Source organism: Equus caballus, chromosome 3 (genome assembly GCF_041296265.1).
Source record: "Equus caballus isolate H_3958 breed thoroughbred chromosome 3, TB-T2T, whole genome shotgun sequence".
In the NCBI taxonomy this organism is placed as follows: Eukaryota; Metazoa; Chordata; class Mammalia; order Perissodactyla; family Equidae; genus Equus; species Equus caballus.
In genome coordinates, this window is record NC_091686.1 from 56,845,656 (window position 1) to 56,868,530 (window position 22,875).

At 36.3% G+C, this 22,875-nt stretch overlaps 1 protein-coding gene across 41 annotated transcripts in view; it reads right to left on the bottom strand.

Annotated features, from left to right (window-relative positions):
• Positions 1-22,875, bottom strand: part of PTPN13 (protein tyrosine phosphatase non-receptor type 13) — a 201,548-nt gene that overhangs the window by 127,688 nt on the left and 50,985 nt on the right. For 31 of the 41 annotated variants that reach the window (XM_070263489.1, XM_070263488.1, XM_070263474.1 and 28 more), the window contains exons 2-3: positions 21,051-21,170; positions 3,905-4,083 (exon numbers count right to left, since the gene is read on the bottom strand). Coding sequence is in view for 27 of the 41 variants with exons in the window: in XM_070263474.1 (XP_070119575.1) it covers positions 3,905-4,083; positions 21,051-21,165 (294 nt within the window). In the remaining 14 variants the exon portion in view is untranslated. Of the gene's footprint in view, positions 1-3,904; positions 4,084-14,932; positions 15,154-21,050; positions 21,171-22,875 lie in introns of all 41 variants that reach the window. The other 10 variants (XM_070263464.1, XM_070263483.1, XM_070263482.1 and 7 more) reach the window with 1 other exon arrangement.

Sequence of the window (22,875 nt, forward strand, 5' to 3'; positions counted from 1 at the left end):
CTTCCACCTCTTGTGTATTAAGAATAATGCTGCAACTAACAAGGGTGTGCAAATGTCTTTTTCAGATTTCCTTTTGAATTCTTTTGGATGTAGACCCAGAAGTGAGACTGTTGGATCAGATAGTAATTCTATTCTTAAGTTTTTTGAGGAAACTTCATACTATTTTCCGTAATGGCTACACCATTTTACATTCCCCAAAAAAGGTGCACAAAAGTTCCAATTTCTCTGCATCCTTGTCAACACTTGCTATATTCTGTTCTTTTCAGAGTGGCTATCCTAGTGGGTGTGAGGTGGTATCTCCACAACCCCAGTATTTAAATTTTCAATTGAATTATGTTATTACATGTTGGACTCTGGTACTGGACAGTCCTCAAGTTTCTTCTGTAGTGACTCATACAGTGCCCGGCATACAACAAGTATACTTGTCAAATTTATGGATGAGTGAATAAACAAATGGGAAGGAGGGGAAAAAGAATGAATTAATAAGATTGAACATAGAATAAGTATAGTATAGTGTGGTTAAGGGCACTTGGTCTTTTTTTCAACATGTTCAGCTGAGACTTTTTTAAGGTTGGGGAAGTGGATTTACTAGTATTGTTCTAAAGATGACCCTTGAGGCAACCAAAGACTCCAAAGAGCTAAAGCAATCCTGAGAAAAAAGAACCAAGCTAGAAGCATCACAGTCCCTGACTACAAAGCTATAGTGATCAAAACAGCCGGGTACTGGTACAAAAACAGACATGAAGATCAATGGAACAGAATTGAAAGCCCAGAAATAAACCCACACATCTACTGACAGCTAATCTTTGACAAAGAAGCTAAGAACATACAATGGAGAAAGGAAAGTCTCTTCAATAAATGGTGTTGGAAAAACTGGACAGCCACATGCAAAAGGAATGAAAGTAGACCATTATCTTACACCATACACAAAAATTAACTCAAAATGGATTGAAGACTTGAATGTAAGACCTGAAACCACGAAATTTCCAGAAGAAAATATAGGCAGTCCACTCTTTGACATTGGTCTTTAGAAGGATCTTTTTGAATACCATGTCCACTTGGGAAAGGGAAACAAAGAAAAAATAAAGACAACCCTTGATTTTCAGGAAGCACAGATGCTAGGAGCCATAATTCCTGATATTTAAAGTGCAAATTAGTGGCGATAAGCACTTAAGCTAAGATTCCTTTATTTTATCAGGAACATAGTACAAATCCCTGGTGCATATCAATATTCTTGAAGAGAAATCACAATGAGAATTTGATTCAAGTTCCAATGCTATCAAACTAATTTCAAAACAACAGCCAAATCAAGCACATTGTCTGCCAAGCAAGAAGGAAGCAAACGACTACCCAGTAAAAGGGAAAAGCCAGAGGATCAAAAAGCTTACTGTGACCTGCATAAGCCTGTCTAGTTATTTAAAGTTATCTTGAAAAGTAAAATTCTATGGCAGATAAATGAAGGTGCTATTTATATAGCTGGTAGTAAGGTAAACTTTTTTCATACAGCTGTACACATACAATTTACAAAACAAGTTCCACTGAATGACGGGAAATGTGTCAAGGTCTTACCAAGTACCCACTATTATTCACAATATTGTGCTAGGCGTTGAATGTTATAAAAAAAAGTTTTATATATCATCAACAGCAAGCATTTCTTGAGTCCTAGTTAACGGCATATCTTAACTCATGAAAGTCATGGAATGCAGTTACTATTTTCTTTTTCAAAATGTCCTTGCCCCATCAAAACCACAATACTAGACATAATGGCTATTCCTCCAATCTTTGCTTTTCGTTTATACTGCAAACAGTAATGGGATCAAAAAACTTGCCTTGATTTTCTTTGTATTTAGAATCACGCTGAAGCTTCTGAGGCATGAGGTAAGCTAGAAGTTCCAGTTAGACTCACAGAGAAATCAGCTTTAACACAGTAACGGCAACAATCCCACCCCCAACACATGCTCCTGAACACTTGGTCTAATAATCAGGAGGCTTCAGTCACCTCTCCAAACACCCAGTCTAAGAGCTGGACCTAACACAGGGCAGTGTGCTTGTTTGGGTGAACTGACATCTCAGGGCAAACTGGGGATGCCCTCAGCAAACCAGAAGAGCACTTGTGCACCTGAAATTTCTCCTAAGCATTTGTTCCCTTTGACTGTTGATTTTAAATGCCTTACAGAAAGAATCTGTAAACACCTATGTGAAATTTTCATAATTAGAGAAAATTCTCCTATAATTCAGTAAAAGTTTTTAAAGTTAAGACATCCACGGCTTTACTCTGCTGCAGTTCTGAGTTTTTCTGAGGGCACCAGCCCCTCGAGAAACTGATAAGGTTATGGACACCCTTCTCCAAAAGTGCTCAGACACACAAAGCTTACCCTGCTGTGTCACTGATTTGTAGACATCCTGAAGCTCGATAAAGATCCAGAAATGTCAAGAGTTAACTAATTTGCACACACACCATGCCTATTTCCAATGTTCTAATTACCCTCTATCTTTTAAAAGTTTATTATTAAATGAGTCATATACAAAATGAATGCATACTATTTATATAATAAAAAATGAGTAACTATATATATGTTATCCAGCCTAATAAAACACTATCAGTACATTTGAATGTCTTCATGATATACAACAACCAGAATGTATACACTCTACAGTATACAAAGCCCCTTTCAAATACTTCATTTTATGTTATGGGAACTTTCTTAGGGCTAATGCCTTAAGCATTCCCTCTACCTTATAGCTATCGTCTCCCTTCACTGGTTGCTTTGCTTGTACCTCCCAAAAATCTTAAGCAGCTCACGGAATATAAAAGGTAGATAAACTGGGATTCTCTCCCAATTTTTGTCAGTCCTTCTTCAGATACACAATCAATAGCTCAAGTCAAGGTACCTTCTTCTAGCTTAACCAACAGACATACACACAATCTTTTTCTGAAGTCAACGGCATCAGCATCCTCGGACTGGATACTTCTGTCATAAACTATCCCTTCTTCCTTGTTCCATCAAACGAATTGTCAAACTGTCAGCTCTGCTTCCACTGCATCCCCTTCATCCACGCCTTTATATTCTCAAGGCATGACACATTTTTCAGTCCTTTTCTCAGATTACTGAAACTCCCCAGTTAGATTCCTATACAATCATTCATCTCACCTACTTATTCACTTTCATCAAACTTACCTTCCGAAATCACAAAGCGCATCCTATCACCCTCCTAAAAATGTGCCTCAGAAGAAAGTCTCAAGTTCCGGCAAAGTCCTCTTCATTCTGACCTACAGCCTCCCCTTCCTTAACCACAGCCTTCCAGGGAGCTCACGCTCTAGCCTAGCTGGTCTGACCAAACATTCTCTTAACCCAGTGGACAATTTCTTACCCGTTATCATGGCACATACTAATAACCCTGCGTGGAATGCCCACTTCCATCTATTTTCACTTTTCTAAACTCTACTCACTCTTCATAGCCCAACACAAATGCCACCTTCTCTGTGATATCATTCCAAACTAAAAATTAGTTGCTCCTCTTCTGGACTCCCAAAATACTTTATCCTTCTATACAGCATTTATTTCAATCTGCCGTATATTATAGATTGTTCTATACATGATGATCAGGAGCAAGTATCTAGTTATTTTTGTATCTTCCTCCTGAGCACAGTGTTTTGTACACAGCAGGCATTTAATAAGTATTTTTAAACATGAATAACAGCTCAGTTTTTTTCATACTGTTTTTTAGGTCCATAAATTTTTTACAAAACTGTTTTAAACTCTTCAATAAAATAAATATAACTTCTTGGAATACATGATCATTTTAAACTCAATGGATTTTTCACAGGTAGCCCAGTGTTTTTACTTTTTCTATCCCCACCAAAATAAGAAACAAAATTAAGCAAAAAAGACTTAACAGTTACCTTTTCAACATCTGAGAGAGAAGTTAGTGATTGATTTTGAAGAACCTCTGGTGCAGTGAATGCTCGAAGATCTTGATTGGAAATATTTTCATCTGTAAATGACACACTACCAGATGGCAGCAACAGCAGAGACCACGGGGAAATGACAAAGCCAAGGGCAGCAGGATCAGCTATGCTTACTGGTTTTTAACCACACAGAATAAAAAGAAAAAAGAAAGATAACTGCTTAAAATCATAATCAGAGGAACTACAGATCACTTAAACATAAACGAATATCCTAGGCTATTCATATATATGTTAATATGCAGTTATATATACCAAATCAACATGCTACAAAAAGATAGTGGGTTTCATACACCTATTACTCCCAGCATTATTAACAACAATGCCTTGATTTGGCTTACTCTTTCAAAACTTAGATGGTAGGTCTTAGAAAATAAAAATAGAGAACTTTCATTTTCAGTCAAAAGAATTAAACTTGGTTCAAATACTTCATCACAATGACACAGAGACACAGATAAGGATCAATAGTTCTTACTTTTTATGGGATCATGGATTTCTTTGAGGATTTGGTAAAAACTATGATCTCTCTTTCAAGGAAATTGACCATAAATACAAAACTCTTCACCAAAAAGGATTCATGGATCTCCTTATAGCCCATTTATGGACTCCAGGTTAAGATTTCCTGATTTAGACCACAGTATTCTGGAACTGATAGAAAATAACTCCTTTGATAATTCATCGGATTTGGAATTAGTAGTTTCTACCCACAATGAAAATTTCTTTCCCGTGTCAAAACACGTACTTGTCTGGAATTTGGATTTTGTCTTGTGTGCATTTGTTCATTTTTGCACTAGAATTTCAGGCAGCTTATGTATTACCAAATGTGACCAATGGGGTCGCTAGTATTTTTGTTTTAATGTTTGCCAGTATGGGTGCCTAAGAACTCATGTTTAAGAGTATTAAAAAAAAAATTCCATAGATTTCATCAGCCCTCCTCCTCAAAGAGAAGCTATACGCTAGGTTCAACAAAACAGAGTTATTAGAGGGAATTTTATTTTGTCCTATTTCAAAAGGAAGTTGAAAACCTCTATTAATAGGTTTTAAGGTAGCCGCTAAGTGAACTAAGTTATAGACTCAAGAAACTGCTATAGGAGAGTCACAAAAGGCCTGTGACTGTCTCTACCATTATTATTCAATCTGAATGGGTTATAGTGATATCTCTCTAAGTGAAATCATAAGAAATTGACAGAAGTCTATGGAACAGTTTATCAAACACAGTGTTTACGCTTTCCTGAAAACAACTTCTATTAGAACTGAATCATCCATCCTTTCTGACTTATTAACCTCTACTTATGGTCAAGATTCTGACCATCAGAATTTGACTTATGTTAATAAAACAGTAAACTATTAAAATTCATTCCTCCTTTGAAGATTAAAAAGCCAACTATATGTTCTCCTGTATTTTTATAAATATGAAACACGTCTTCAATAACTGTGTTAAAAAAGGAAAATGTGTTTGAACACACCTTTTAATCACTTAGCACATCTTATATTGCACTGAAGTCGAGTCACTGACGAGTGGTCCTCAAAGACCTACCCAACCACACATCTGGCTATTAGAAACATAGCTCACAATTCTTATGGTAGAATATATTTCAATGAATCATCGTAGCTGGTAAGCCTAGGTATATTATTGCCTTTCATGGCCACTTTACACATTTTCTATTAAAAGCTTTTGGGGTATTTCATGCACAAATACTATGCAATCACTCAAAAAAGGCAGAACAATATTTTCTTTGTCAAAGGACGCTATTCAAAATATGGAGATTCTGGGGCCAGCCCGGTGTTGTAGTGGTTAGGTTTGTGTGCTCTGCTTCAGCAGCCTGGGGTTCATGGGTTCGCAGCCTGGGCACAGACCTATACACCGCTCATCAAGCCAAGCTGAGGCAGCATCCCACATAAAATAGAGGAAGATTGGCACAGATGTTAGCTCATTGATAATCTTCCTCAAGCAAAAAGAGGAAAATTGGCTACAAATATTAGCTCAGGGCCAAAATTCCTCACATACACACAAAAAATTGAGATTTCACATGTCACAGATATTATAACACAGTCTACAATCAATTCCTTTCTAATTAGCAACTAAAGGGAACAAACACTAGGAGACCAATGAGGAAAGCAATGAACTAATACAGTATGAGATGATGATGGCCTGGAACCACAGGGGTAGCAGTAAAGGCAGTGAGAACCTGTTGGAACCTGAATGTATTTCGGAGATAGTGACAACAGAATTTGTCAACAGATTGGATGTGGAATGAGAGAAAAACGAATTAGGATGACCCCAAGATTTTGGTCTCAGGAATGGGAAGGATGGAGTGTCATCAGCTGATAAAGAAGACTCAGGATAGCACAGGTTGCTGAAGTAGGGGTTGGGAGATGGTGGTAGAAGTTAGAACTTTACCTTTAGACCTATTAAGTTTAAGATATCTGTTAGATATTCAAATGGGGGTGTCAAGTAGGGCAGTTGGATCTAGAGATGGGGAGAAAAGTGTGAATCAGAGATACAGTATTTTGGGACTCATTGGCCTAACAGATGTTATTTAAAGCCTTGTGACTGGATGAAATCACCAAAGAGTGAGTTAAGATAGAAAAGAAATCAAGACAAGGACTGTGCCCTAGGGTACTCCAACATTAAGACTGATGCTCCTTCTCAGCATTTTTTTCCAGGTTGTTCTTCTCTTGGGCATCCATGCAAGTATGGTGCTGTACTTTCCCTCTCACACTTCTCATTTCACTCATTACTGCCAATCTCCGCCCCACTATTTTAATTAGTAATTGAGAGGTAGCTGGGATACTAACTCTCATGTTTAATTCCTGTCAGCCTTCCTTGGGGATAGAATTATGATTTCTAGTATACCTGTTACCATTTGACTTTACAAATTATTCAGGATCACAGCTAACACAGAGGCATGAATGACGCACAGAAGTCTAAACGCTACGTCTTGACCCGGCATCTGGATGCTGGTATCCACTCAGACCAGAAACGAGCTGGCTATACCTCCTCCTCCTCCTCAGCCCAGGCCACAGACTGACCCTACCCGCTCCGTGACAGGGGAGCACAGAACAGTAACCATTGAAGGTGAAAGCAATCTGTAATTGCTTATCACTTCGAAGTTAAGAGGTTTATTCACTTACCAGCACAGCCAAGGTCAGAAAAATTACTCTTATTCTACCAAGAACTGTTATCTTTCAACTTTTGCTTTACATAATAGGTTTTTGTTTATTTGTTCGTTTTTACTGAACATCTAAAGTATATCATTTTAAGCACTATACATATTTAAATATAATCTTCCCAACTTTACAAGTCATTTGTTCATAGAGTCTATAGTACTACTGGGGAGATGAAATGTATTCACAAACAAATACAAGACAGAAAATAAAAAGGCACCTTAGAGAGAAAAAGAGAATACAAACGGAGTTTAGAGGACAGAAAATTACTTCAGCTACGATGAAGAGAGAATCAATTTTTTTGGTGTGGGGAGGGTGAGGAAGAGTCACCCTGAGCTAACATCTGCACCAATCTTCCTCCACTTTGTATGTGGGTTGCCTCCACAGCATGGCTGACAAGCAGAGCAAGTCCACACCTGGGATCCAAACCCAAGAACCCAGGCCACCAAAGCGGAGTGCGCAGAACTTTAACCACTCAGCCACGGGACTGGCCCCCTAACTTCTTTTTTTTATATGTGGCCTTTTAAGATGACTAAGATTTGACCATGGTTAAGGGAGAGGTTCCAAAGAGAAGAAATAGCCAAAGCAAAGGCATGTAGTCAGGAAATGATTAAGTTTGTACAAGGAGCAGCAAGAATCTTAGGCAGAGGAACGGTGGAGAGCAGTGAGAAACAGAATTACCAAGGTGGGTCATATTTTTGCTTGTTAAAAAACACACATACACAAAGAAATGATGCAAATATTTTCATCATATTTCATTCAAATGTGATTTTTAAATGTCTTGTAATAAAGTTAAAGCAGCTGTGACAATAAACTACATTGCTGTCAAATTCCCAAAACACACACACACAACATTCTAAGTACTGGATTCTTTAGAAAACAGTCAAACAACAAAATACATTTTTCAATAATTGTAAACCTATAATTATTATACAAACCTACAAGTGAGGAAATTTAGAGTTGTGGCTAAAATCAGTCTAATTCACCCTCCTTGTCTAACTAAAAGGAAGGAATTTAAAGCAAATGTATTAAAAATCCGTCAAAGAATGCTAACCAAAGAATATTTAAAAATGGAATTCCAGAAGCTTGTAATTTGAAGTCCTATAGTGTTTTAGTTTTGTGATGATTGCCCTCAAGAATGCTATTATTATGAAAGAGTAAACCTGATGTGAACTGATTCCAGTTGGCAAATGGTTCTATTTTTAGACCTTTACCAACATTCCACAGAAAAAGTTCCTTAAACAGAATTTCAAGCAGCTAGAGGCAAAGTGAAAAACAAGCAGAAATTTGATATGCAAGGAAACATCTTAGAGCTTCTTTCTAATATTCCCTTAAACGAAGATCCATATTCACACATTTTATTCCTAACGGATCCTACCATTTCCTTTAGACTGTCCCCTTCATTTTATTTTTTGGACTTCCAATTACGGTATAAAAATTAGGGAAATAATCATAACTAGGTAACAAGTATGATAAGGTAACACTAATCAAAAGTATCAGGATGGGTCAGCCCAGTTGCACAGTGGTTAAATTCGCATGCTCCATTTCAGCGGCCTGGGATTCGTGGGTTCAGATCTTGAGCACAGACCTACACTGCTCATCAAGCCATGCTGTGGTGGCATCCCACATACAAGAAAGAGGAAGATTGGCAAAGAAATTAGCTCAGGGACAATCTTCCTCAAGTAAAAAGAGGAAGACTGGCAACAGATGTTAGCTCAGGGACAATCTTTCTTATAAACAACAACAAAAAAGGATCAGGAAATCATCTAAAGACTTAAAACAACAATGACACCATTTTGACCTGAAAAATCCCTTTGCCTATTTAAGCACATGCAGAGAAACTATAGTCCTCTCATTCTACATGTTGTATCAGAGTGCCTGGCAAAAATCTATGCAGAGGTCACTGTTCCAAACTCTGAAGGATTGATGAAGTCACTTTATAAAACAGAATTCTCCCAAAAATTCAGTTCATGTATTCATAAAAATATATACAATGTTAAAACAATCATCTGGTATAACAATGCACAAACAGAAAAAAATAAATGGTTTAGAATATTTCCACTATACTTTAACATTTTCTTGACAGTAAAACTTAGTGATAAATTTCTTCACTAGAATAGCAGAGAAAAGACATTATTTCGTGATGACATTTACTCACACAAACACACACAGTCTTTTTCTTTTTTTTTTTTAAACGCTAAACACATGCAAGCCACTCATCCAAACCACAACCACTGGAATCTTGGTATGGCTTCTGATCAATTAGGCTTCTAGTAGTTTTGTTTGTTATGTACTTGCAAGACTCTTGAGGAAATTCCAAACAATGCATCTTGGTAACAAAACACAATGAGATCTGAGTTTAACAAAAGTGAAACACAGGCAATCTGTAAAACTAAACTGGTTATGATTATTAAAAGTAACAGGGCTTCCACGGCTGGACAATATGGGTAGAAGGAAGCATGTCTCTAAGAATTTGCTCTCTTCTTCAGCAAACTTCCTTGGCCATCTGATCCAAGCAGCATGAAGAAATAGTAGCAATTCTTTCATTTCTTCCTTGCATTATATTCTGAGGACGCTGCCCACTTGATTCCTCTGATATATGAAGATCCTCCTCTTTGATTTTCCTTTTGTGTTCACCCTTGTTACCCACCTTCTTTATCCTCATCAATAAAAACTGCACATCCAAAAATTATACACAAAAATACTGAACAAAATGCTCTTGTAACTCTGTTTTCACAGATTTTTTCTGTGACTATAAAGTGGTTTAAAGACAGGAACTATGAATTTCCTAAAGATCAGGTAAAATCCCATTACAATAATGTAATTGCAATACATGAAAAAATGAAATTGTTTACAATTCCAGCTCCACAGCACAGGTCTACAGTCTTTTAAAGTGGCCTTCTGCCCTGGTTGCTATGATTATAACTTACCAATTTACATTTTGCTGGTTAGCAAAAAATGGTTATTGTGGAGCTCCATGATGAAGAAAAACAAAGTTTTCTTTCAACTTTCAAACACCAGGAACTCTTAATTATTCACCAGGAAAATATACTGGATCTTTATTCTCAACTCTTTATTAGTTATTTTTTCAAGTATGATTCAAAGGAAGTATCAGCTTTGCTAATTGGAATATTGAAAAAAACTTATTTACAAAGTGTCTGACTTTGGGGGCTAGGAAATAATTAGGAAAGCATACATGCCTCCTGTCTCCTAAATCACAGGATTTTGGGGTCAATTCTGGAGACGGGGCACAGGACTTCACACAGCATTTTCTAAAAGTTTCCTGGAGATTCAGATGTGCATATCCATCTACCCAACACACAGCCAAGAACCACTACCCTCATTACAGTCAATAAAATAGTGTCATAGCTTAATTAAGTTGCTTCTTGACCTTGGACTTGTTCCATTTCTATGTCAATTTACTGATACTAAGAACACGATGAGATGCAGTATGTATAATTTTATATCCTTTCCTAATGCTTTAAAAAATTGCTTTGTTCAGCTCATAAAGCCACGAGTGAGGTATTTTTTTTACAAGAGATAGGGCAAGCCAGACAGTGTTAAGTAACTATCTTACCCAAATTATAATAAAATCATTTTGTATTAGAAAGGCAGAATGGCTATCAGAAATAACTTTAGATTAGAAGTGAAACCTAAATAGCTCTTCTCTATTTATAAGGAGGAAGCTGAATAAATGGCACCAAACTTTCATGGTAAAGGCCCTTTATAAATAGCACCACATTGTGTTTTTTTCCCCAATACAAAGTTTTGAGTTAGAGGAGATCCTCTTACACCCTGCTCTCTGCATAATGTCAGGGGAAAAAGAACACAAAATTTAACGAATGAACTCAGCAACTTCTCCTTACTTTCAAGGACCTGGAATTTACACAAAGACCGAAAAACCAATAATATCAAGAGTGACTGGCATTTATTTCACTTTTGGAGAACTGGATGAAAAGGTCATGAAGATTAGTGTACATTTTCAGTTTCCAGAGGAAGGAAATACATAGTTTTCCAGAGAGGAACTGGCTTTATTTCTGATGACATGATTCCACATAACTATGATCTGTAGCTACTTATGAAAAATATCTTTGTGACCACTAATGCCATCCTCTGCTACTCTTCAGATACCACACCCCCATTTACAGTTTTAAAATCTTTTCCTTTTCAAAGAGAAAAGGGAAAAGGAGGCTTATTTGAATGATAGACTATTTCATTTTTCAAAAATAACTATTAGGATACATTTCTTGTAAAAATGTTCACCACGACTGATACACATCACTTCAAGAAACTAAAAATCTTAACCTGTTACTGATACAAGGCATATACGATAAATGATACAAAGCATAAAGCCCCAATTCAATATGTATATTTGAGAAAAGAAAAAGAGAATTGTAAAATGTTTTCTCCTAAAAGTTTAGCTACATATTGTGGATAAATGTCAGTCTGAATGTTGAGTAAAAGAAACCAGACACAAAAGAGTTCAAATTGTATGATTCTATTTATATGATGTTTAAAATCAGGCAGAACTTATCTATGCAACATGTCATAATAATGACTGCTCTTGGTAACCAAGAACTGACTAGAAGGAGCCTTCCCAGGTGCTTGAAGTGTTCCATACCTTGATCTGGGTGGTGGTTATATGGGTGTGGGCATTCATGAAATTTATCAGGCTGTACAATTCAGAATAATGCTCTTTACCATATACATTATACCTCAATATCTTTTTTAAAAAATCTCTAACTAGAAAATTAAAACAATAAATACAGTGAGTAAAATTGCATTTATCAGTAAGGATGGAACTAGAGAACATGACCTGTAGCAACTTTCCCCTCTAAATGTAAGACTTTTTAAATTTATAAAATGGTCCATGTTGTCACATCTAGAGCCAAAAGAATTTCAAAGCAAAACACAGTGTATTGACTATGCATTTGTGGGGGAGGGGTGGTTTACTATAAGTAACTCATACACTTGTTAAACAACACACTTTATTCATTTTAAGAATGCTGACATTAAATTAACTTCATGCTTTATAGTTTGTTTCTAGGGAACAAATGGGGTAATTTTATCTGATTCAAACACATTTAACTTGAAGGACCTGTTAATTCTGGCCTTAAGAAGGCAAGGCAAGATGCAGCATGTCAAGGACAACTGATACACCCTGTTAATCAGGAGAATTATGATCGTAGATACTTAGGAATGTAGTATAAAGAGGCAAGTTAGGATTTGGTCTTTTAAAAGCTGCATAGACTATACAGAGATTTACTCAAAAGCTTTTAATCCATAAAAACTTTCTATATTTCCTATAAAGGCTTAAAAAAACAAATAAACCAGGAAGTCAATTTGAAGTTTAGTGCTTTGTCTCCCTTCTCAGGAATTAATCGAGTTACTTACCCTCCTTTGGTTCTACCAGATTGACAGTTTTACATTTTCTCTCTTTTTGTGATTATCCTTACAAACATTAAGGATATTTGACTATGCAAACTATAAAGTCAATAGACCTACATTTCTCATGAACAGAATCAAATCCTTAAACTGTTTTAACTTTTATCTACTCCATCCCAGGCTAAATGTTACTATTTTCTTAAAAATTTTAAATTTGACATCATTATTACTCACGATTTTTTTATACAGCCAATGCTTATTTAGATTTACCATCAACTTGACTAATTTTTTTTGCTTATCATTCCTTCTTGAAACTTTCTTTTCCCTTCTGGGTTAACTTTCCTTCTTCCTGAAATACACTTTTACTAATTTCCCCAGTGAAGGTTTGTTGATGGTAAATAGTCGGTTTTCGTACAAAAATGCTTTAGTTTTGACCTTTTTCTTGAACTACAGTTTAAGAGGACAATAAATTTTATCTACACATTCCAGTACAGTAGCCATTAGCTACATATGGCTTTTAAGAACCTGAAATGTGGCTCATATAACTAAGGATCTGAATTTGAAATTTATTGTAAATTTTAAAATGAATACTTAATTAGTTATTGGAAATTTTTTTAGAGTATGCTTGGAACAACTTGAGTATGTAAATCTACTTTTTCATCAGTAAATTTTATGAAATCTGAACATTTTTGATGAAATTTAGAGTCAACTGAGATGTGCTGTGAGTGTAAAATAGATATTGACTTAGTATAAAAAAGTGTACATCTTATGAATACTTTTTATATTGATATGATATTTTTAATATGTTGGATTAAATATATTATTAAAATTAATTTCATCTACTTTTTTAACCTTTTTAATGTAGTTCCTGGATAATTTTAAATTATATATATGACATATATTTCCATTAGACACCGTTTTTCTAAGTTGAATTATATTCTTTAATAATTTTTTCTTTTTTGTTTTAAAAACAATTATGAAGTATTCTCATAGCAGTTTTAACATGATATTCTATCAAATTCTGATTCTACTGTTGCTGTTAAGAAGTTAGCAGGGCCGGCCCTGTGGCCAAGTGCTTAAGTTCGCGTGCTCCGTTTTAGTGGCCCAGGGTTTTGCCGGTTCGGATCCTGGGCACGGACGTGGCACTGCTCATCAGGCCATGCTGTGGTGGCATCCCACATGCTGCAACTAGGACACGCAACTAAAATATACAACTATGTACCGGGGGGCTTTGGGGAGAAGGAGAAAAAAAAAAAAAGGTCCGCTATTGGCCTAATTGTTTTTTCTTTGGAAATAATCCACTTTCTTTTTTTGATTGCTTTAAAGATCTTCTCTTTATCTATAATGTTCTGTACTTCCAATCCCACGAATCTAGGTATGGGATATATTTTTATTTATTTTGACTATGACTTAAGCTTCTAGAGTATTAGGATCTATGTACTTCGTCAATTCTCAAAACTTCTTTACCATTATACTTTTCATTCTCTCATCCTGTTTCCCGTTCTCTCAACTCTTCCTTCGGAACTCACAGAAGGGGTATGTTGGACCTTCTCATTCAATCCTCCAGGCACCTAAACCCCCTTACATTTTTAATATCCAGGTAATCTCAGCACTATTAGTTAGTCCAGTTTATGAATTTTAACTTTAAAAAGAAAAGAAAATCTGTGTAATTCAGTTGTTTAAAGTCTCCAGTGAAGTTGTAAACTTAGTCACTATGTATTTTGTTTCTAGACGTTTTTTTTTCATCCTGCCTGTATTAATTTGCTAGGGCTGCCATCACATACACTGCACACTGGGTGGCTTCAACAACAGAATTTTATTTCTCACAATTCTGAAGCCTAGAAGTCTAAGAACAAGGTGCCAGTAGGGTTGGTTTCTTCTAACGCCTTCTTCTCTTCTCGGCTTGCAGGTGGTCATTTTCTCCCTGTGTCTTTACATGGTCTTCCCTCTGTGCGTCTGTCCTTATTTCCTCTTCTTATAAGGACACCAGTCATAATGGATTAGGGCCAACTCTCATAACCTCATTTTAACTTAATTACCTCTTTAAAGACCCTATCTCCAAATACAGTCATATTCTGAGGTACTGGGAGTTAGGACTTCAATGTACGACTTCTCAGAGAACAAAATGCAGTTCATAACACACTGCCTTAGGAACATCCAACTGTTACAGCATCATTCCTGGAGAAGATCACCCTTCCTATCTTTCCCAACAAACATGTGAGCATATAAATATGGGTCCTCTTTCTGGACTCTATAACATGCCATTAATTCATTTGTCTATTTTGATAACTGTAACTTTAAAATAAGTCTTGAAAGCAGGTACTGTGAATCCCCAAACTTTGTTCTTTTTCAATGTTGTTTTGGCTATTCTAAATCCACTGAATTTCTATACAGACTTTAGAAACAACTCACCAATTTCCACAAAAAAAGTCTGCTGGGATTGCACTGAATCTATAGATCAATTCAGAGAATACTGACAACATTGAGTCTTTTGATCTAAGCACACAGCATAGATCTCCATTTATTTAGATGTTCTTTCATTTCTCTCAGCATTGTTTTTTAGTTTTCACTAAACAAGTCTTCATATCTTCACATCAAAGGACACTGTTTTGTGGCAGTAAAGATGAACACAGCTGTTAAGGAAAGAAGGAAAATGACTCCTCAGGCAAGTGGTAGTGGTAGGAATTGTAGAAATCTCTGAACCACAGAAGACTGCTTTCTGTCAGACTTATTCCAGATTATTTTATATTTTTTATTTCACAATTCACATTCTACATATTTTTATCACTTTTAAATGGTATTTTTTAAAATTTCAATTTTTGACTGTTCATTGCTACTATGTAAAGATATAATTGGTTTTTGTATATTGATATTGTATCCTGCAACTTGTTAAACTCACTTATCAGTTCTGTAGCTTTTTTGGTAAATTCTATGAAATTTTCTATGTAAACAGTCATGTAATTTTCAAATAAATACAGTTTTACCTCTTTCTTTCTAATCTGGATGGCTTTAATTTCCTTGTCGTGCCTTACTGCACTGGTTAGAACATTAAGCACAACGTCAAATATAAGTAATGTGAGCAGATATTCTTGATTTATTCCTAATCTTAGGGGGTAAAATTCAATGTTTCACCAATAAGAATGATGTTAACGACAGATTTTTCGTAGATGCCCTTTATCAGGTTGAGATAGTTCCTTTCTATTCCCACTTGGCAGAGAGCTTTTTATCAGAATGGATGTTACAATTTATCAAAAGCATGTTTTGCATCTACTGAGATGAACATATGATTTTGCTTTCTTAGTTTGTAAATAATGGGAATTATACTGATTGATTTGTGAATATTAAACCAATCTTGTATTCCTGGGATCTATTTGATCATGATGTATTATCATTTTTGTATATTGCTGGATTACATTTGTTAAGAATTTTTGCCTCTATGTTCATAAGGCACATTGGTCTACAGTTTTATTTTCACTAATGTCTTTGATTTTAATATTATAGCAATGTTGGCCTCATCAAATGAGTTGGGAAGTATTTCTTTCTCTTCAATTTTCTTCAAGTGTTTGATATAGAATTGCTATTATTTCTTCCTTAAATTTTTAGAATTCCCTAGTGAAGCAATATGGGCCTGGAGTTTTCTTTGTATATATTTAATCATCTTAATAGATACAGCCAAGATATAGGGCAATTCCAGTTGTCTACTTTTTCTTGAATGAGCTTTGGTAGTTTGTGTCTTTTAAGGTGTCCATTTCACGTAATTTAATTTTTTCAAAAACTTTGTTCATAATTTTCCCTTATTATTATTTTTAATACCTCTAGAATCTGAAGTGACGTCACTTTTGTCACCTGATCTTGTTTTTCTAAACATCTTGTTGCCATGCTTCCCATGGCATACCCAAAGCAATCGACAGATTCAATGCAATCTCTATTAAAATACCAATGGCATTTTACACAGAACTAGAACAAATAATCCTAAAATTCGTATGGAACCACAAAAGACCCTGAATAGCCAAAGCAATCTTGAGAAAGAAGAACAAAGCTGGAGGTATCATGCTCCCTGGTTTCAAACTATACTACAAAGCCATAGTAATCAAAATAGTATGGTACTGGCACTAAACTGTTTGACATTGGTCTTAACAATATTTTTTTGGATTTGTATTCTCAGGCAAGGACAACAAAGCAAAAATAAACAAATGGACTAGATCAAACTAAAAAGCTTTTACACAGTGAAGGAAATCATCAACAAACAAAAAAGAAACCTACTGAACAGGAGAAGATATTTGCAAATGATACATCCAATAAGGGGTTAATATCCAAAATATATAAACAACTTATACAACTCAATAGCAGAAAAACCAATAATCCAATTAAAAGATGGGCAGAGGACCTGAATAGACATTTTCCAAAGAAGACATACAGACGGCCTAAAGTTCATGAAAAGATGCTCAATATCACTAATCATAAGGGAAATGCAAATCAAAACCAAAATGAGATATCACCTCACACCTGTCAGAATGGCTATTATCAAAAATAACACATGTTGGTGAGGATGTGAAGGAAAGAGAAGCCTCCTGAACTGTTGATGGGAATATAAATTAGTGCAACCACTACGGAAAACAGTATGGAAGTTCCCCAAAAAATTAAAAAAGAAATACCATATGATCCAGGAATACCACTTCTGGATATTTATCCAAATAAAACGAAAACACTAATTCAAAAAGATACATGCACCCCTATGTTCATAGCAGCATTACTTACATTACATTACAACAGCCAAGATATGGAAGCAACCTAAGTATCATCAGTAGACAAATGGATAAAGATGTGGTATGTGTATGTATATATATGTATATACACACAATGGAAGATTACTCAACCATAAAAAGAATGAAATCTTTCCATTTGTGACAACATGAATGGATAGAGAGGATATTATGCTACATGAAATAAGCCAGACAGAGAACAAACACTGTATGATGTCACTCATATGTGGCTGCAGGCGGCCCAGTGTTTCGTTAGTTTGAATCCTGGGCCCGGTCATGGCACTGCTCATCAAACCACGCTGAGGTGGCGTCCCACATGCCACAACTAGAGGAACCCACAACGAAGAATATACAACTATGTACCCAGGGGCTTTGGGGAGAAAAAGGAAAAAATAAAATCTTAAAAAAAAAAAATCCAATCTAGTTAAATTAGTCATTAGCCATTATATGTGTCATACAAAACAGCATGAAAACACATAATGACAGTAAAAAGAAGATGGGCAAAAACATCATTATAGTGGGAGATTTTAACTATCCCTAAGAATTTGACAACCCAGTATACAAAGTAATACACAAGGCTATAAAAAATTTTAAAAGCACAAACATTAACAAGCTTAAGTTATACCCTAGAAACAGAAAATATACATTCTTTTCAAATTCATACAGAATATTTACAAAAAGAGACCAAACGCAAGGCCACAACAAAAGCTCAAAAAATTCTAAAAAGTAATCACACAGATTGCACATTTGAATAATAATCATAAGACAATAAAACTAAGAAACTTATAACACAAGGAGAACCAATTATCATCATTATCATCATCTAAATGTTTGGAATTACACGTTTTCAAAAAGTTTTACATTTTTCCTCCTCTGAAGAGAAACTCATTTGAATATGGTATCTTTCAGCAAGGTCATGCTTAGATATCATTATTCTATGAATAATAACCATAACAATTTTGTTTTAAAAATGGCTAAAAGTGTTAAATTGCTAGGAGGCTCAAAAAGATGAAGAAATAGATTTTTTTCTTGACCTGTGTTCAATAATTCTCCATTAGAAATGCTTATTTCTAACATTCTATTCATAGGAACATCAATTTGCATTTATACACTGAAGAAGACACAGGAGCAACATACAAGCTCAAGAAGACAGTGGGGGAAAAGCCATCCATATGAACCAAAGCAAAGCTCTATGTAACAGACACAGAAAGACAAAGAAAACCAAGAGAGGAAAACACATTTTAGAAAAACACACTTCTTGGAGACCACTGTATTTTACCTACTTTTTCCCCGGTAACATTCCTAGTGTTATTCTTAAGGGTGTTTACTAGAAAACCAAGACCAACACCATTCCTCTACAAAATAAGCAAACCTAATTATTTTATTTCAGTTTGCTATTAATAGTCAGGAGAAGAACTTGCTGCAAAAGGACACTGTGCTATCAAATACAAAGAATGAAAAACCTTAGATTTCAGATAAACTAAATCAAATAAGCATGAATTTCCTCCAAAAACACAGAAATTTCCAATCGTCAGTCACAACAGTTGGTCTAGTCTCCAGACTGCCAAAGAAGCCAAATTCAATTCTTCTATATGACTGATGTTACTCTATGAATTGGACTGAAGGCCTTGTGGTACCAGCTCCCATTGGACGTGCTGGAGACATAGCTGCCTCACAATTTTATATCACATCTAGTATATCTCTTTATTGTAATGTGCCAATATGTTACACAATAACTGCATCTCAGGGACAGGTGCTTTACATTCAGACATTCAATCTCTATTAACATTACGAAATTTGAAAGAAGGAAAACCCGTAGGTACTCACAGTGAGCAAGATGTTTTATATTCTATGAGTCACGGCCAGGGCAGTGATCCTTCCATTAGCATAATAAAAAGAGGTATTATCTCTCCCTGCTCTGAACATCTATAGTACTCATTGTCTCTATCACCCATCTGGCACACTATTTTGAAGTAGTACACTTTTCACATGCATCTGTATGATCTGAATGAACCCCTTTAGGGCAACAGTAACACCTTCTACCTACTGGGATCTCCCACACAATAACTCACAAGTAGATGTTTCTTAAATATTAATTGACTATTGTTACTTAACTGAGTAAAGCCACCAACATATACTTCCTTCAACACCACCTTTGGAGCATATGGCTGTCTGCTCTATACTCTGGAGTGCCTATACTTTCAAATTTTCTGAAAATTTAAAATGAAGCAAACAGGGGCCAGCCCCGTGGCCAAGTAGTTAAGTTCGCGCGCTCTGCTTCAGTGGCCCAGGGTTTTGCCAGTTAGAATCCTGGGCATGGACATGGCACTGCTCGTCAGGCCATACTGAGGTGGCATCCCACATGCCACAACTAGAAGCACCCACAAGTGAAAATACACAACTATGTACGGGGGGGGTGCCCCTTTGGGAGAAAAGGGGACAAAAAAACGAAGCAAAGGAACAAAACCTACTTAAAATAGCTAGATTTTAGGTAAGCTGCATTAGATAAAAATGAATAAATTTTCTTTAGATTAATCCTAATTCTAATCAAAGATCGTCAAACATCTAGGTAATAGTAGAAGTGAATGGTCCCTAACACTATTTCAAGTTCGTGTCCCTGGACTGGAAAACATCAGCAACAACAACAAAGCTTTACGTCTGTTCCCAAACACTCTGCCCCTGTGCTCTAGACTTCCTGTACTCAAGCAGCGGTCACCCTGTATCTTTCAAAACATTCCCATGGCTCCTGGTCTTCAGCAGTTCAATCCTATAACGATTCTCAAACTTTAACAAGCATGAGATTATCCTTAAGGACTTATTAAAACACAAATTGCTGGGCTCCACCCCTAGAGTTTCTTATTCAGTAGGTCTAGTGTGGGCCTAATTATTTGCATTTCTTATAAGTTTTCAGGCGATGCTGATGCACTCGTCCAGGGACCACACTTTGAAAACCTTTACTACCCTCAAATCCTCCTCTATTTGTGTCACCTTATTGTACCTGATTAATTCATTCAAATCGGTTTCACAGATTAATTCTTCCCTTAGACAAAGCTTGACTTCTTCGCCTACTGTTGCAAACAGGTGTTGCCCATGTGGTGTGAATGGCAAACACCATCTTCATGTGGAGCTTTTCAGCATGACACCAAATGTTTTTGGACAACCAAAGGATGACTCCCTAACTTTTCCAGCTCCAAAATGCCACACAACCATTTGGACGAGGGGGCCACCTCTACAGGGAAGCACCAAACTACTTATTCAGGCTACATCATCCCAATTTAGAGTTACAAGGATGCACATCTTATTCTTTCTACCAGGAATGTTTCTCCAACCCTCTTACCTGGTTAACATCTACTCTTCTTTCAGGTCTTAGCTCAGGGGTGACTTACGCAGGGAAGCCTTTCTTTTCTTCCCCGTGACCAGGTCAAACCCTCCTATTACAGGTTCTCAGAGTCACTGAATCCTTTCCTTTGTAGTCCTTATCATGGTTGCCTTTTTTACATTTGTTTGTACAAATATTTTATTAATAGCTATTCTCCGCACTGGACCGTAAGCTCCAGGCAGAGAATGTTTTTGGTTTTGATCACACTTATATTTTTAGTGCCTAGCACAACATCAGGCATACAGAAGATGTTCAAATGAAGGTAGACAGGATCTGAGCTTTTAGCCCTAAGAGAGATACGAGGAAGTATTCCTTTCTATACTCTACCCTCTTATCTCTTTTTCAGCTAGCTGTTACTCAAAATTAAAAAATTTTTTTTTAAACTTACCTTTTCTGAATAATTCTTGGAGACTTTCGGCACTTTGATTTAATACAGCCCATAATTCCTCCTCCTGCAGTGGTCCACCCCGAACCTCCAGGGCCTCTGCTAGTGACACGTGCATATTACCTAGGAAACAAACGTAAGCATGGTCTACACGTCAGCAACTTCACTGCTCCTGCAGTAGTTAGAGGTCTTCATCAGCGATGAGAGACTATGAGGTCCCGGTCTATCTAATTTCACAAGATGGCCTTCAATCTGAATATAGGCCCTCCCGGGTTCTAATACTCACTCTGGCTCATAATAAACTCTCCTCAATTCTCATTTATAGGTTGGTTATGGATTATTTGTGTTGACAGTAGGTAATCTACAGATAAAATTCAAGGTTTTTCTATGGGGCTCAATAATGCTATTTTCATTGTGGAAGGGGGAAACGCAGCTAGTCAAAAACCTCCTATACAAATTTTTGTGAATTGACACTCCTTGAAAACAAAATTGCTCTTTACAGTGACCACTAAGAGTTCTACCCAAATCAAACCCATTTAAACATAATGTGTAATATATGTCTATTGGTAGGTAGAAGCAGATGGGTTTGGGGAAAGAATCTAGAGGAAATGAAAAATGTTAAATACTTATTTTCGGTAATTATATCCTTCATTACATTTTAAAATTAACCTATTTAAAAAATCTGTTTCAGATAAAAGTTAACTCTGTTTGCTCAACTAACAGGAAAAACTAATATTTTATTTTAATTTACATTTATGATACCTTAACTCAGAGTGAAATAAGTAACTCCAGCTACAAACGAGGCCAGTCTTGTCCTGTTACTTTCCTTTTCAAATGTTTACTATAGTGAGGAGTGTCTACTTAAATGCACAACCTGGTAGTCAAAACGGAAGATATAAAATATTGCATTGAAAAAGCCAAAAGAGTTTTTATTCAGCTTGTACAAGAAGTGTGATTATTTATTCAGACCTCTCCCCCTACCACCAAAGTTCTCTAGGTTTCTCATGTACTTTATTATATGATAGCATATTTACTAAAGAGGAAAAAAAGAAGCTTCATTCCTTTTTAAGAGACATCTGAGTTACCTTCTACCTAAAAAACTATTTACTAAATTGGAAGTTTCAATAGAGGCATCAAGATACTACTAGCAAAGAGACACCAACATGACTTGTGAGAAAGACTACCCTGCAGCAAATTTCCAAAGTCTTATGTCTGAGAACCGGTTAGATAGCTCTAAAGCCTACACCCAGGGTATGCAGAGTAGAGAGAAAATTGCACACTGAGAATTTCTTTGAAGAGAGTTGTGCTGATTTTCATGCCTCCCCCAAAGCGGGAGGGGTGTGGGAAGGTGCCTTTGTTTGACCTCAAGCCAGTGAAAGAGTCTTCGGTGAGACCTGGGGAGAGCTTGATATGTGCTCCCTGGACTAGGGAGCACACTACAGATTGGGTCTGATACTTTAGCATCTAAAGGCTTTGGCTCTCACTAGGCAGCAGCCAGAGGGGCGGGAGGGCACACTGGAGAGTCAGAATGAGGGAGCACGCCCTATTGGGAGCCACTCTTCCATTAAGAGAACGTGGGGGCGGAGAGAGGCAAAAAGCAGGGCCACACAGAAGGCCAGCCTGGAGCTAATGAACTCCTACCCAGATAATGAAAATGTCCCCAAATTTAGATTGTGGAAACGGCTGCACAACTCTTTGCCTACACTAAAAACCACTGAAGGTACATTTCATTTTAAAGGGGTGAATTTTATGGTATGTCAATTACATCTCAATAAAGTTGTTAAAAGAAAAATTCCTACCCAGAGTAGCACCCCAGGTTCCCAGAGTA